Here is a 17,164-nt window from a genome sequence, read left to right on the forward strand (position 1 = left end):
CTCTTCTCTGCTCTGCTCTGTGGCTGGCCCCAGATGTTCCCCTGGTACAGAGCTGCAGACACAGATGTTCATTAGCACTTGGCCGTGAGCAAGCCAGCCAGCCAGCCGGCAGTCAACTCATACAAAGCCCCAGTTCCAGTGTTTATGTCCCCGCTTTCCCACAACACGGACAATCGGCTCGCGTTACACAACCTGGTCCCAGCAATTACAGTTAATCAGAAGTATCATATTCTATTGGATCATGTCGGAGTGCAGTGAGGAGTGAGAATTGGGCTCATTTCATTAAAAGTGCTCATCAAATTCCCATTGAGGGGTTTGGATGCAGTGCTGCAGGGCCTCTGGGGTGGTGGGCTCTGTTCTGGAATCCCCCTGTCTGGTAGAGCTTACAGTCACAACTCCCTATTGGGATCGACTACTGTACATTGATGTCACCACTGCAGCTGAAACTCAAATGGGAAATACATTGCGTCCTTCGTGTGTCCTTGTTACCTCATTAATTCTGCAGATGTTGAAGTCCATTTGGATGATGAGTATTGTACATTGTATAGAATGGTAAACAGTGTATACAGGAGGTATACAGTACAATATGATTTGTAATAATGACCTTGTCAGAGCATGCCTAAATAGTAGCCCCATGCATTTGAGACCCATCATTAGACAATTAGCCACATTAACCACATGGTCAGTGACGTGTCATACGTTGACAAAATTACAGCCCAGCGTCACTTCTCCTGCCGTTAATTACCTCCACAGAAAATGGGCATGACAGAAGACGACAAGAGAAATTGCTGCTTAGTGGAGATCCAGGAGACTGAGGCCAAGTACTACAAGACGCTGGAGGACATTGAGAAGGTGGGTGAGGGACGGAGCTGGGGTGAAGTTGTGTGTGTGTGTGTGTGTGTGTGCATGTGCGTGTGTGTGTGTGCGTGTGTGTGTGCGTGTGCGTGCGGTGGCTGGCTGGCTGGCAGTGTTGGGTGTAGCTTTCTGCTAGAGTATGTGTGTTTTGTCACGTCTCCTGTGTCAAGCCCGCAGGCAGGGAGCGGTGTGGAAATGTCAGCTATTGGCAGGTTCATTGGAGAGGACAAATGTCAGTGGAGCAGGTCGATAGGCTTATTATTGGCACGGTCCCATTGGAAGAGACCGATCCCCAGGGTTCTATGGATACACACACACACACACACACACACACACACACACACACACAGTTCTCCCAGGGTTGTAAATAATGTTGTTTAGATTTACATTTACATTTAGGAGCCGCTCTTATCCAGAGCGACTTAGAGTTAGTGAGTGCATACATTTTCATACTAGATCAGCGGTAAAACAGCAGCTTCTCCATGATGAGAAATATATTATTCTCAATAATATCCACTGGTTCCATTAGACTAAAGGTGTGTTTGTGTTTGCTGAGCCAATTAAGCCAGAATCACCTTCTTATAATCAGAGGACTTGTTTGGGCTTAATTGAGTTGGGGTTAATAAAGCTGTCATCTCTTCATTACATTTTAATGGATGTATTTGTTCTCATTAAGATTATGTAATGTGACAAGCATACAATGACCTTACTCAAACAACAGGGAAAGTTTGTGCCAGTCAACATCGGTTTAGTCCATAATGTTGATTGATCGGTGGTTAGGCTATTAGCTGGCCGAAAGTAGGCTACATGAAAAGTGCAATACTGTTAATGTAACCGTGTGTTAGTGTGGGTTTTCAGTTTATTTATGTAAATCACAAAGCTCATCTGCATTTCCTGCGGTGCAGGAAAATTCTCAGCAACAAATGCATGATCAAATTAAGATCCTACACCTGTATATTTAAATTTCACTACTGCTGTTTTGGTATTCTTCAGAATTATATGATTCCCCTGAAGCAAGTTCTAAGTCCACAAGACATGGGGGCCATCTTTGTAAATCTAGAGGTGAGTACACACTGGTGATGATGAGAGTGATCCTTGTGTCAGTGTTGATGATAGAAGTTGTGTTAAAAAGTGTTCTACCATGCTGAGTGTGGTTGTGCTGGACCCATACAGGATGTGATTAAGGTCCACTTTGCTCTGCTGAGGGCCATCGACCTCAACATGGTGAGCGGAGGCAACGGTCTGGGGAAGATCTTCATAGACTTCAAGGAAAGGTTAGTCACCTCAAGGAGATGTGTGTGTGTGTGTGTGTGTGTGTGTGTGTGCGTTTGGGATCAGTATTCCCTGTGCTGCCCTTTGTGCATGCAGTTGGATTTAGATGCAGGATTTCCGGATAAGACAGGATAAATGAGATTAGTTTTAAACTGAATAAATGGATTAATTTAAAATGCATGTAAGCAAAGCGCTGACTGTGTCTGTAACACTGTAATAAAGAAAATAACCTTGCTAGGAAGATAGCAGCCTCTACATGTTCTGCGTTCTATGGAGGGTGTGTATACTGTTGAAATGGATTCCTGTGTTCTACTATGTTCATGAAACACATTAGTGGATAGAAGAGTAGTCAGTCTGTTGAATACTGCAGCTGCAGTACATTACCGGGGATGTTGATTTGCTTGCATATGGAGGAGTGGTGATGTGATTCCCGCTGCGCTGCTCAGTAGGCAATTGTAATAATGGCTCTGGTAATGACGGGATGTAACCTTGACAGCCCTCCAGGAATGTTAGTCCTGATCCAGCCTTATTTTAGGACATTCACATGGAGCTGGAGCCAAACCTCGGAAAGTATATGTTTGTGTGAACACTGTGGATGGTGATCTGATTACAGTAAATAACCGGTAAGGGGGATGTATGCTTACTGCCATCCCCCCATCCCAAACAGACAGCAGTGGGTTTGTATAGTTTCAGTTTGTCAGATTGTGTAGGTAATTGGCTCATTGCAGGGCTGCTCAGGGGCCTGGAGAGCTGCATCACACAGAGCTAGCGTGACGGCAACGACACTCTCTATCCCGATCTCCCTCACTACCTCCCCAAACACAAATTCTTCCACCCCATCTTGCTGACACTGCTGATCTGATTGAGCTGTCCTTAGATCTCTTAAAATCTCTCACGCTATGCTAAACCAGGCTTGGCCCGTACAGTGGACTCTTCACTACTACATTACTGCACTACTACACTTGTAGGTCACTATACAGCTCCTAGTTATGGCCCTAGTTATGGCCCATGGTCTAGTCACGGGCCAACGTGTGGTCTGCCAGCTGATGCTACTAAAGGCCAGGCTTCAACATTACTGTGATGGGTAGGATTAGAGTTGTGACTTGTAGAATGTGGATCTTCTCTACACGACAACAGGCTAAAAAGCTCTCCTCCCACCTTCCCATCATCAGGCATTGAAAGATGTCAACGACAGGGAATGTTAATATTTACCTTCTGTGACATTCTGCTGAATGTGGAACAGGAGGGTATTTTGGGTAAATTATTCATTTGATTTGCACAGTGCTGTGCTGAGCTGTGCGTCAGCTGCCTTTGGTATTCAGGAGATGATTGACAGACAAGCTCCTGTTGTTTCATTATGAGTGGCTGGCTCTCTACCCGGTAACAGAGCCCGGAGAACAGGCGATTTGGCACCGCTCAGATGGATCCATTCTCATAAAAGCCCCTTGTCGATTGGTTCTAAGGACCCGGCTTCGTTTAATTAATGTTGTTATCTCCGCTTGTAAGTCCCAGTGACCTTTGCAACAATAGGCCAGCTTTTTCCTTTCTCTTTGAGAAATAAATAAAAAGCTTTTCAGGTTGTCATTGCTGCGCCCAGTGAAAGCCATGATGAAAATGTCAATGTTCTCCACAGCACTGCAGCTAATGGCAGCTTTTCTAAAAGGCGCTAAGACTTGGTGACAGGTTTAATGTACTGTATAGAGGAAGGCAGACTACTTTTTTAAGAGGCTCCCATGTTGGTTTCCCATAATTTACATTGGAGGGCTTGCCACTTTCCCAAACTACAAACTCATTTCCGGAGTAATCCGCTCCCCTGATAACACTGTAATATGTACTTAGAGGCAAACAGAGAGGGGTTTCACCAGAGGGCGCCGCCTGCGTTCTCCTCCATTTGCTGTGTGCTGGATTTGTTCAGTGGAGGTGAGGAGGTCCCAATGCTTTGTGTAAGTCAATATTATTGCCTCTCTCCGCAGCCTGTCACTTCTGATTTGCTGGGAGATTTCCTCTCCAGCCTGACACTGCAGCCCAATGCCACTGCAGCCTCGCTACAGAGGTGGGGAGAGCAGTTACTCCAAATTGTGTTTTCTCTGAAATAACATGCATGACGGCGTTCCCATAATGAGAGAGCCTGTGTAGCTGCAGCAGGGGCGAGAGCACCGACCGGAAGAGAGAGAGGAGGAATTTAAAGAGGGAGTTTACACTGCACTGACTGAGGAACATCTCCCTCTCTCCCACGGGAGAGCTCAGTCTAAAGCGACTGTGGCGTTTAGGGGTTGTTTCCTCAACATGCTTTTTTTACCGTCCATCTTCTGCCTTCACTCTCTCTCTCCCGCTCCCTCTCTCTTGTCCCTCTCTAGTACTTTAGGCAGTTGGAACTGTACTGAACTATGGGCATCCCTAGACTTTGGCTCTTGCCGTTGTCACATCGCAGTAGGACATATAGGCTAGGACACGTCTTGACAGGCGGCGCTACCCCGAGACAGGCAGGCGACAGAAGCGACAGAGGGCAAGAGAATCAGGACTTTTTTTGCTTCACTTCAACACCTTTTCCACATGACACGTCAAGCTCCTTGAGGGCCTGGCGGAAGCCTTCATGTAGGCAGAGTGCTGCTTTATCATCATAGAGAGCACATTCCCTTTGGGGACTTGATCCATGCTGTCGACTGTCTCTAATATAGAATCCCAATTGACTCATCATCATCATCCAGTCTGTACTCTTTCTAGGCCATTAGAACACAGTTTGATTAACAGAACCCTCATTAGATCAATTTTGTCCAATTATGCATTCGTTTAAATGAGAGAGCCATGTAATGAAGGGAATGTGTCCATGTCCAGTCGTCTGTACAGTCCATGGTGTTTCTGTGGTGTTGAGGTCTGCTTTATACAGTGTTGGCTCTTATTGTTTTACCAGTCCGTCCTGTGAGTCATCCTTACCGCTCTTGGATCATTTTCTCTACTCCTTTAACATGACGTTTTAGGGTTAGCTTAAGAGTAGAATTTCACGGATTCATATGCTTATGCAATGGTGCAATAGTGTGCAATTCACCTCTTTATTTAAAGAAGCCAGAACGTTACACTGTGAGAGAGGGAGAGAGAGAGAGAGAGACTGAGAGAGAGAGTGAGAGACAGAGACAGAGACAGAGACAGAGAGAGAGAGAGAGAGAGAGAGAGAGAGAGAGAGAGAGAGAGAGAGACTGGTGTAGAGCAAAGAAATGAAACATATAACTTTAAAGGGAAAGAGAAAAGGAGTGATAAAAAAGAGAAGTGTGACGTGCTGGTTTCTAAGGGAGATGTGTCCAGACATCAAGAGAGAAGAGGCTGTGCCTGTCAGTGTCTCAGGGCCTAATTATGTCTGCCTCTGTCGTGTGGGTGTGTCTGTGTGTGTACATGTGGCTTTGTGCATGTGTGAGGTGTGTATGTGCATTCATCTGTGTGTGTGCAAACAGTGTGTGTGTGTGTGTAATCATCCCCTTTCTTCCACTGCCTGTCTCTGGGAGAACAAAGACAGTGACTTTCCTTTAGAACTGGAGCAACAAGAAAGCCTGTTATTAGAGGGGTCTGTAAGTATTAGCATTAACACTGTGCCACGTCCTCTCTGCTGTGTCAGTGTCAGAGCAGGCCCTGTGTCACACGTTGAGGCCTGTCACTGAGCAGGGGACAAATGTCTCTGTTAGGATGGCCTCTGTTCGCCGCCTCTCCGTGTCCTTGTCTATCAACACTAAAGACTTCTGCCTGGTTTTGTAGTGTTTTTAGTGGTGGTGGAGGAGCTTCAGAAAGCGGGCCCTCAGGCCCAGAGTTACTGTCCCATACTACACAGGCTACAGGAAACCCTGCTGTGGACGCTGCCTAATCCCGACCAACTGAGCTCTTCCTCTCTTGTGCATGTTCTTCATCTATCTCCTTCTGTTTTCTCTGTGTCTTTCTACCTCGCCCCCCTGCTTTCTGTCTCTCTTTATTGCTGGCTGGCTTATTCTTCTAATATTCAAAACTATTCAAAACCTTGTGTCTAGTCTCAGTGGACGTCTAATGTACCCGTAATCCATTGTCTCACACTCTCATCACAATATCACTTTCCCCACCAGTCGCTCCACCTTAAACATCACACTCCTGAAATGGCCTCGTAAAATAAGACCTTCATGTTCAATTAGGTCTGTGACACGTGTTATTAGAGGGTGTGGCTGACACCTGTCCCTGGACCCTCAGAATGCTGCTGCCTGCTGCTGAATCTAACTGCCTGTGCCTGGCTGCTGTCTCATTATTGACAAAGGCCCTCATTAATCTTCATCAGAGGAGATGAGCTGTCTCCCTGGTTGTGGATCAGGCCCTAATCATGCCCTTGTTAGCGCCAGGGGTCGCTGTCTCTGGCCCAGGCCCAGACAGGGAGCCTCACAGTGGGTGGCCATAGCTACGTTGCTGAGCCTGAGTTCCAACCATCCAGTCATTACTGGAGTTTAGGGATGGAGAGAGCCAGCCAGATAGTCAGACACTGGATGACTCATCCCTACGCATGGGGATCTAGTTATTTTGTGATTGTACAAAGCGATAGGGAGAGGTTGGATAAGTTAGTAGGCATTGTAATGGGGTTTGTGCAATCTGCAGGCGCTTAGTTAGGGGGTTTGTTCATGTAAGAGGCTTAGTAAAGGAAATGGGTTAGTTTTGAGAGCTAGGGTAGTTCCTATTATCAAAGCACTCTGTTAGTGGCTTATGCTGTAACTTTAAGATTAAGTGAAGAGTTGTGGTCTGTTAAAAAACGCAGTGAAGTACTGTAGTAGTTGAATTGAAAGAAGAAGATAACCACCTATGTTTTAAAACATTTTCTAAGAGCCATGCCGTGCTCCTTCTCTGTTGCAGGTTTTTGGAGACATCTCCCAGCTCTCTGTAGCAGTGCTCTTGTCTCCGTTAAGGATCTGTCAGAGACATGATTAGACTTTAAAAATGGCAGCTCTGCTCCGCTCAAAATTGAGACTCTGACAAAAGCGTCAGAGGGGTTTGGCACTGCCCGTGGTGCCAATGCCCTACTTTGAAAAAGGAGAGAGAGAAATCTGTGCCACGCGCGGTGCCATCCTCTAGGCAAGATGACTTTGAACTCGTTCCTAGATGAAGCGATCTGTGTCAGGTGCCCATTATGCCGTTTAATGAACATGCCCTTCATATCCTCACTGGCCCAAATTAACACACTTTCTGCCTAAGAGGACTCTTCAAATGAATATATTAGAATCACTATCTTTCATTAGTGTACGATAATTAAACTATAATTATGACTTATTGGGTAGACTCGTATATTCTTCAAAATATTTCCCTGGGTTTACAGTTCATGTATTACTTTCCTATTAATATATTCATTTTACATCTGCCCCCTATGGTGGCAAATGAGTCACCCACTGAACTGTTTAATACTGTAGTAATTATTTTATATCTAACTCTATTAGCATGGCTTACTCCTGCTTAGTGGTAAAGGCCCAATGTGTTATTACCTAATAAACTGGTCCTTAAGAGTCAAAAGCATATTGGTCTATGATGAACTGTGTTGATATTGTGTACCCTTTGCAGGAACCCTACAATAGAATACAATATATGCTTGTAATAAAACCGTTAAGAGTGAGAGTAATGGGGGTAATGTTGTGTGCAGGTTGCTGATCTACGGCCAGTACTGCAGCCACATGGAGACCGCTCAGAAGACACTGGACGAGCTCATCGCCACGCGGGAGGACGTCAAGATGAAAGTAGAAGTACAGTAACCTCACGCACACGCAATCATGCACACACACACACACACACACATATACCATCACCCTCCCTTGCCACCCAGCTGATATCTGCTCAGCATTGGAGCAAAGTTGCTTCACAACCAGCCTTGATGTTTTGAATCATGACATTTTACATTGATTGTTTGGCTTCCATCTAACGCTACTACACTATAGTAGGACAAACAGCAGTGTCCTGCAAGATCTGATAAACCTGGAATCATCTGCTAGCTCAAATCATGGCCCACTGCTGGCCTAGCCATGGTGCTGGGTTGCGCAATTCCGAGTTTTTATCTCTGACCCAGTTCCCAACTAGTGTGAGTAGAAGACAGGTCCCTAGGTCCCAGCCCTGATGCCTGGGGATGTCCTCAAAACACAGTGAAACTCACTCTGAACTGTGAGGAGTAGAGATCTACAGCACAGTACTGTACAGTCTCTAACTGCCCTCTGTCACTGAGGGACAAGTGCCTCCCGGTCAGCCCTAAACACACAAATACATCCCTACCACGGCAGACTGCAGCTGACAGTTTGGATGTAAAACCAAAGGCCACTGGAAGGATTTGAGAGCGTCCGAGAGAGGACACAGAAAACTTCAACTAGTAACTTCTCTGTAGAAAACAAGACCCAAACCGAAGTCAGAAGCGATGATAGGAGAAGGGTAGTTACTAATGATAGAAGACTAGCTCTGTGGTGAAGTGGGGGATTAGGGTAGATTCGATTAGGGTGTAGGATAGGGGAAAAGCCTGATATTGGGTCTGGGAGCTGTTGACATAATGGAGATGATTATCACCCTGTTATCTGACATATAGAAGGAGGGCTTTGGAATTGATTCTCCCTGCTCAGCCTCACTCTCGGAGCGTTCACACACGCACACACGCACGCACACACAGACACACACACAAACAGACACGCAGGCACGTACGCACACACCCACACACCCACACATACACACACACACACACAAACACAGACACATGCATGCATGCACGCACGCACACTGACACACACATACACACACACACACAGACAACAATGTGGCTTTTAAAGTGGATTAGAATCAGAGTTATCCCCTCAGGAGAGAGAGAGAGAGAGAGACATCAGGCCTGATAATCACAGTGAACAATGAACTTCTCTTTCTGTAGAGCAGAGGATAGCATTCAATATCTACTGGGTTACGATGGCTCATGGTCTGACTCAATGCATTACAATGCAGCTGTATGGCTCATTGTTTATATTTACAGTAGCAAGGACATTGTTATGGCTATTATTCAGAGAGAGGGATGAATGTGTTTTTTCTTACTCATACAGTGGAGGAATGTCCGTATCAGTATGAATGGCCTGGTGTAGTTGTTGACTAAGTGGTAGGGGCTAGGGACACACAGCTGTTGGCACGGTTGTTGGAATGCACTATTGTAGGAATGTGTTGTAGTGATAGTTTGAAATGACACTTTTGTATCGGAGTGTATACACTAGGGTTCCCCAACTGGCAGCCTGCGGGCCAAATTATTTTAAGTTGTTGGACCAAAAATGAATAAATCAACATTAATTTTTATTTTTATTTTGGACATAAAAGACTGTAAAAACACGCATAATAGATAGATATATGTGACCTAATTGAACGCAAAACGTAAAGTGTTGGTCCCATATTTCATGAGCTGAAATAAAAGAGTGGGAGGCCCCGGTGCACAACTGAGCAAGAGGACAAATACATTAGAGTGTCTAGTTTGAGAAACAGACGCCTCACAGGTCCTCAACTGGCAGCTTCATTAAATAGTACCCGCAAAACACCAGTCTCAACGTCAACAGTGAAGAGGCGACTCCGGGATGCTGACCTTATAGGCAGAGTTGCAAAGAAAAAGCCATATCTCAGACTGCCCATCTTCATCTTTTCTTTTTATTGGCCAGTCTGAGATATGGCTTTTTCTTTGCAACTCTGCCTAGAAGGTCAGCATCCCAGAGTCGCCTCTTCACTGTTGACGTTGAGACTGGTGTTTTGCGGGTACTATATAATGAAGCTGCCAGTTGAGGACCTGTGAGGTGACTGTTTCTCAAACTAGACACTCTAATGTAGTTGTCCTCTTTCTCAGTTGTGCACCGGGGCCTCCCACTCCTCCTTCTATTCTGGTTAGAGCCAGTTTGCACTGTTCTGTGAAGGGAGTAGTACACAGCGTTGTACAAAATCTTAAATTTCTTGGCAATTTCTCGCATGGAATAGCCTTCATTTCTCAGAACAAGAATAGACTGACGAGTTTCAGAAGAAAGTTATTTGTTTCTGGCCATTTTGAGCCTATAATCTAACCCACAATTGCTGATGCTCCAGATACTCAACTAATCTCAAGAAGGCCAGTTTTATTGATTCTTTAATCAGCACAACAGTTTTCAGCTGTGCTAACATAATTGCAAAAGTGTTTTCTAATGATCAATTAGCCTTTTAAAATGATAAACTTGGATTAGCAAACACAACGTGCCATTGGAACACAGGTCTGATGGTTGCTTATAATGGGCCTCTGTACGCCTATGTAGATATTCCAGTAAAAATCAGCCGTTTCTTGCTACAATAGCCATTTACAACATTAACAATGTCTACACTGTATTTCTGATCAATTTGATGTTATTTTAATGGACAATTTTTTTTTTTCGAAAAACAATGAAATTTCTAAGTGACCCCAAACTTTTGAACAGTAGTGTATATATATTATTTTTGTAGGAGTGCACTATGAAGGTGCAGGAAGGGAAGTTCAAGCTCCAGGACCTGCTGGTAGTGCCCATGCAGAGAGTACTAAAGTACCACCTCCTACTCAAGGTAAGTAGCATTACAAACCCACAATACAACTTGTGGTAACCCTTAGGCATTAACGTCAATGACTCATTCACATAATTCCTCAGCACCATCACTCTTCATAAAAAAGGGACATTCTTTAAGACAATAAGAAAATTGTGAGTTTTTCTTGGTATAGCGGTTGAGTGTGCTAGGTGTGTTAAGGCTGAATCTCACTTATATGGCCACTCAGTATACATCCTAGTGTCCCTCCGTTTCCCCTTGACCCTGGTCATCTTCAAGCCCACCACAGGAGGCTTCTGAGGGGAGAACGGCTCATAATAATTGCTGGAACAGAGTAAATGGAATGGCATCAAACACATGGAAACTATGTGTTTGATGTATATGACACCATTCCACTAATTCCGCTTCAGCCATTACCCCGAGGCCGTCCTCCCCAATTAAGGTGCCACCATCCTCATGTGATGCTCACAGACATGGTTTAAACATACACACAGTGTGGCCAGTCCAGTACACACAGAGACCCAATTGAGCCTTGTTCCGGGAACTCTCCCTTAGTAGTCATGCTAGTACAGTAGTCATGTATAAAACAAGCTGGCCAGGCTGCCTGATTCAAAACACGATTAAGTAACCAGTCAGCTTAATAATGAATGATGTGGGGCTAGCTGTTGACGTGGGTATGAAGAGAGTAGAGGTAAGCAGAGCGCATGGCAGGTGATGATGGGGGGACTGCAGTGAGTGGTTTGTTTTTCATCTGACTTGGCTGACTGACTGGCTGACTGACTGGCTGGCTGGCTGGCTGACTGGTTGACTGGCTGGCCGGCTGAATGACTGGCTGACAGGACATCCAGAGAAGAGAAACTGTGTTCAAATCAGCCACACTCTAATCACATTACATGCAGGCCCATTTCACTCCTTCCCATAGCTTTGTCGTTAAGGATTAATATGCCGTGGCCCTAGGGCGTTCAACTGACAGGCTGTGTGTGTGTGTGTGTGTGTGTGTGTGTGCGCGTGTATGTGTATGTAAGCCTTAGGGCACAACATTACTTCATGTCAATGGGTGTTGCAGATTCCACTGTGATTAAGCCATATATGGTCTTTGTCAGAATTACACACTACACAGCTTATACTGTAGCAAATCATTCTGTCTTCAATGACATGGCCAGCAGGCCTAAACTCGCCAACACACACATACCATGTACTGTATAACTCACTTCCATATTATCTTCCCACACTCACCCTTTCTCTATAAAACCGCTGAAGCATGCATAAAGTCCACCTGAAAGTGTCAGTTGTAACATCACATGCTCTATACCAGTCCTCCAGTACCCCCAACACATTGTTGCTGTAGCCCCAGGCAAACACACCTGATTCAACTTGTCAACTAATCATCACGCCCTCAATGAGTTGAATCAGGTGGTTTGTCTGGGGCTACAACAACAATGTGTGCTGTTGGGGATACTGGAGGACCGGAGTTGGGAACCACTGCTCTATATGCACAGATGTTCCACTAGTACAGTACCTCTGAGAGTATTCACTGTGTTTATACAGAAAAACATATTTTGAGGTGATAAAGTTTAGTGAGGGTTCATATGAGTTTCTCTGTTTTTCTCTGTGGTGTGTTGCTGTCCTACTGAGTTATGTGAATGTTTGTGTAGAGTGTGTGGTAGTGTATTGGGTATGTGTGTGTTGTGTTCTTCTGTAGCTCAGCTGGTAGAGCACGGCGCTTGTAACGCCAGGGTAGTGGGTTCGATCCCCGGGAACACCCATACACAAAAATGTATGCATTTATGACTGTATGTCGCTTTGGATAAAAGCGTCTGCTAAATGGCATATTATTATTATTATTATTCTTCACTGATGGAATGAATGTAACTTCCCCTTACAGGAACTGGTGAGTCATTCAACTGACCGACCTGATAAACAGCAGCTGAAGGAGGCGTTGGAGGCCATGCAGGTGTGTGTGTGTGTGTGTGTCACAGGAGGCTGCTGAGGGGAGGATGGCTCATAATAATGTCCGGAACAGAGAAAATGGAATAGCATCAAACACCTGCAAACCATGTTTTTGATGTATTTGATACCATTCCACAATTCCGCTCCAGTCATTACCACAAGCCACTTCTCCCCAATTAAGGTGCCAACCTCCTGTGGTGTGTCTATATATGTGTGTGTGTGTGTAACTGTATGTGTGTGTGTATGTTTCTGTGTGTGTGTGTGTGTTTTGTTTAACTATCCTTGTGGGTACCAGAAGTCCTCACAAGGATAGTAAAACAAGGAAAATTCAGACAAGTTGGTCCCCACGAGGAAAAATGCTATTTTAAACTTAGGGGTTAGGTTTAGGATTAGGGTTACAATTAGGGTTAGGGCTTAGGGTTAGGAGTTAGGGTTAGGTATAGTTTTAGGGTTAAGTGTGTGTGTGTGTGTGTGTGTGTGTGTGTGTGTGTGTGTGTGTGTGTGTGTGTGTGTGTGTGTGTGTGTGTGTGTGTGTGTGTGTGTGTGTGTGTGTGTGTGCATGCTTTCTTTAGGTTATTCTGGGTATGATCATCAACCATTGTGACATTTTTCTATTCATTCAAAAGGGCTGCATGAGTGCATAGCTATACATTATATTGTAGCTTTAACTCAGCTGCCAAGATATAATAGATGTTATTCAGATGTACTGGTGTAAAAACAATGTGTCTCTGTCTCTGAAGGACTTGGCTATGTACATCAATGAAGTGAAGAGAGACAACGAGACCTTGAAGAAGATTAGTGAATTCCAGAACTCGATCGAGAACCTTGTAAGTAACTTGATTGTTGTAAACGACAGCAATTTTCTACAATCAGCACTGACATTTCAATCAATAATGAGTGTTGACCCTTTGTACGTTGTCCTGTTGGATATTTAAATCAAATCATATTTTAAATCAAATGAAAATGTATTCTTCACATGCTTCTTAAACAACAGGTGTAGACTAACAGTGAAATGCTTCCTAACAATGCAGAGAGAAAGAAAATAGAGAATTAATAGAAAAGTAATAACACGTAATAATAAAAGTCATAATAAATACATAATGAGTAATGATAACTTGGCTATATACACAGGGTACCAGTACCGAGTTGATGTGCAGGGGACGAGGTAATTAAGGTAGATATGTACATAGAGTACCAGTCAAAAGTTTGGACACACCTACTCATTCCAGGGTTTTTCTTTATTTTTACAATTTTTTTACATTGTAGAATAATAGTGAAGACATCAAAACTATGAAACAACACATATGAAATCATGTAGTAACCCAAAAAGTGTTAAACAAAAAAATAAAATATTTTATATGTGAGATTTTTCAAAGTAGCCACCCTTTGCCTTCTTTGCCTTGATGACAGCTTTGCACACTATTGGCATTCTCTCAACCAGATTCATGAGGTAGTCACCTGGAATGCATTTCAATTAACAGGTGTGCCTTGTTAAAAGTTAATTTGTGGAATTTCTTTCCTTCTTAATGCGTTTGAGCCAATCAGTTGTGTTGTGAAAGGTAGGGGGGGGTATACAGAAGATAGCCCTATTTGGTAAAAGACCAAGTCCATATTATGGCAAGAACAGCTCAAATAATCAAAGAGAAACGACAGTCCATCATTACTTTAAGACATGAAGGTCAGTCAATCCGGAAAATGTGAAGAATGTTGAAAGTTTCTTCAAGTGCAGTCGCAAAAACCATCAAGCGCTATGATGAAACTGGCTCTCATGAGGACCGCCACAGGAAAGGAAGACCCAGAGTTACCTCTGCTGCAGAGGATAAGTTCATTAGAGTTACCAGCCTCAGATATTGCAGCCTAAATAAGTGCTTCACAGAGTTCAAGTAACAGACACATCTCAACATCAACTGATCAGAGGAGACTGCGTGAATCAGGCCTTCATGGTCGAATTGTTGCAAAGAAACCACTACCGAAGGACACCAATAATAAGAAGAGACTTGCTTGGGCCAAGAAACACGAGCAATGGACATTAGACAGGTGGAAATCTGTCCTTTGGTCTGGAGTCCAAATTGGAGATTTTTGGTTCCAACTGCTGTGTCTTTGTGAGACGCAGTGTAGGTGAACGGATGATCTCCGCATGTGTAGTTCCCACCGTGAAGCATGGAGGAGGAGGTGTGATGGTGCTTTGCTGGTGACACTGTCTGTGATTTATTTAGAATTCAAGGCACACTTAAACAGCATGGCTACCACAGCATTCTGCAGCGATACGCCATCCCATCTGGTTTGGGCTTAGTGGGACAATCATTTGTTTTTCAACAGGACAATGACCCAACACACCTCCAGGCTGTGTAAGGGCTATTTGACCAAGAAGGAGAGTGATGGACCGCAAAGTGAAGGAAAAGCAGCCTACAAGTGCTCAGCATATGTGGGAACTCCTTCAAGACTATTGGAAAAGCATTCTACGTGAAGTTGGTTGAGAGAATGCCAAGAGTGTCCAAAGCTGTCATCAAGGCAAAGGGTGGCTACTTTGAAGAATCTAAAATCTATATTTGGTTACTACATGATTCCATATGTGTTATTTCATAGTTTTGATGTCTTCACTATTATTCTACAATGTAGAAAATTGTTAAAATAAAGAAAAACCCTTGAATGAGTAGGTGTCCAAACTTTTGACTGGTACTGTATAACTAGGAATAAAGTGACAGTAGCAACAGCGTATGTGATGAGTCAAAACAGTTAGTGCAAAAAGAGTCAATGCGGGGTGCTATTGCTAACTATTTACCTAACTATTTAGCAGTCTTATGGCTTGGGGGTAGAAGCTGTTCAGGGTCCTGTTGGTTCCAGACTTGGTGCATCGGTACCACTTGCCGTGCGGTAGCAGAGAGAACAGTCTATGACTTGGGTGGCTAAAGTCTTTGACAATTTATTGAGATTGTCAAGTATGCATTTACTGTCAAATATTTATTGAGCATCAGAGAGTGATTGTCCATCCCCCTGGCCCTGACACACTCCCCAAATTCTCTCTCTCTGTGAACAGCCTGGAACATTCCTCTCTCTCTGTCTCTCTCTCTCAATTCAATTTCTTTATTGGCATGGAAACATATGTTTACATTGCCAAAGCAAGTGAAATAGATCATAAAAAAAAGTGAAATAAACAATACAAAAATGAACATTAAACATTACACTCACAAAAGTTTCAAAAGAATAAAGACAATTGTCATATTATGTGCAAATAGTTAAAATACAAAAGGGAAAGTAAATAAACATGAATATTGGTTGAATTTACAATGGTGTTTGTTTACAATGTCTCTCTCTCTCTCTCTGTCTCTTTCTCTCTCTCAATCTCTCCTCTCTCTGCTTGCCTCATCCCTCACTTCCACTTGTCCCACTCATCTGCAATTATCATGTCTCTCACAAATTATTTATTCTTCCAGAGTGTGAGCAGACAGGCTTTTTAATTCTCCACCAATCCAAAACTAAAGTGTGCCGTGCAAGGCAGCGTTTAGTCTAACAGCAGATGCCTTTTATTGGCCTTGATATGTGCTTTAGATGAAGCCTCAGAGACAGCCACAGGCTGCTATTTCAGATGTACTGCCTGTCTTGTCTTGTCTGTCAGTCGGTCTGTCCTTTATGTATGCTCATTGTATCACTGACATGAAATAACTGCTGTATCCAACACACCCTGATGGGTACCATACAACCAGTGGTGAAAGAGTCATGAATGTCATAATGTTTTGCTGTTCTTATCCTTACCTACTGTTTGTACCACCACTCATATTCATCACTGAAAGAAACTGAGAAGTACAGCATTAGATTAAAAGGGCAATCTACAATTGCTACATCCATTTTTAGACACCTAAATGAATGATATCTATCCAATGATTCTTCAAGAATGTAACTTACAGATGCTTCATGAGCATTTGTCATACCCCATCAGAACCAAAATATTAGCTTGTTTTACTCCTTTGTTTGTAAACAAGGTATATGTAAATAAACACTGTGTAGCCTCAAAACATGGTTAAAACCATTGTCATTCCTTATATCCATAGCTTTGTCCATGAATTTGAGAGGGTCAAACATTTTCAAGCCCCATCCCTCAGCTGTTTACCAAATCAGTGGCGGGGTGCACACTTTGATCGTCTGAACTGCAGATTGCCACTTTAATCCAGGCATGTGTATGTTACCCAAGCAGCAGGTCAAACTGGAAGAGTATGGCAGACCAAAGATAGATGGAGAGCTCAAGGTGTCCTCCATAGTCAACCGAACAAAGCAGGACCGGTGAGTAGTGAAGCTTCACTATGTAATCCAGACTTACTGAATGTGTACTATGTGATTAACAGACTTTATAATGGACAATACATGTGTTCGGAGCTCTAACTGATGTTTTACGATTCTTTTTCCAAGGTACATATTCCTGTTTGATAAAGTGGTGATTGTGTGCAAGCGGAAAGGCTACTGCTATGAACTGAAAGAGATCATTGAGCTACAGTCATACAAAATGTCTGACGACCCCATGAACAACAGGGACATGAAGAAGGTAGGCAGCAGCCTTGAGCTGCAA

At 43.7% G+C, this 17,164-nt stretch overlaps 1 protein-coding gene across 1 annotated transcript in view; it reads left to right on the top strand.

Annotated features, from left to right (window-relative positions):
• The window catches only part of LOC311099812 (guanine nucleotide exchange factor VAV2-like), a gene marked incomplete at its 5' end in the record, with an annotated part of 160,744 nt that overhangs the window by 135,108 nt on the left and 8,472 nt on the right, over positions 1-17,164 (top strand). Inside the window, 9 exons of the mRNA XM_084140560.1 lie at positions 754-852; positions 1,849-1,917; positions 2,029-2,129; positions 7,757-7,856; positions 10,579-10,674; positions 12,539-12,607; positions 13,344-13,430; positions 16,796-16,881; positions 17,008-17,140. Coding sequence (XP_083996686.1) covers positions 754-852; positions 1,849-1,917; positions 2,029-2,129; positions 7,757-7,856; positions 10,579-10,674; positions 12,539-12,607; positions 13,344-13,430; positions 16,796-16,881; positions 17,008-17,140 — 840 coding nt within the window. The remainder of the gene's footprint in view (positions 1-753; positions 853-1,848; positions 1,918-2,028; positions 2,130-7,756; positions 7,857-10,578; positions 10,675-12,538; positions 12,608-13,343; positions 13,431-16,795; positions 16,882-17,007; positions 17,141-17,164) is intronic.

Source organism: Coregonus lavaretus (assembly GCF_964263955.1).
Source record: "Coregonus lavaretus genome assembly, chromosome: 24".
In the NCBI taxonomy this organism is placed as follows: Eukaryota; Metazoa; Chordata; class Actinopteri; order Salmoniformes; family Salmonidae; genus Coregonus; species Coregonus lavaretus.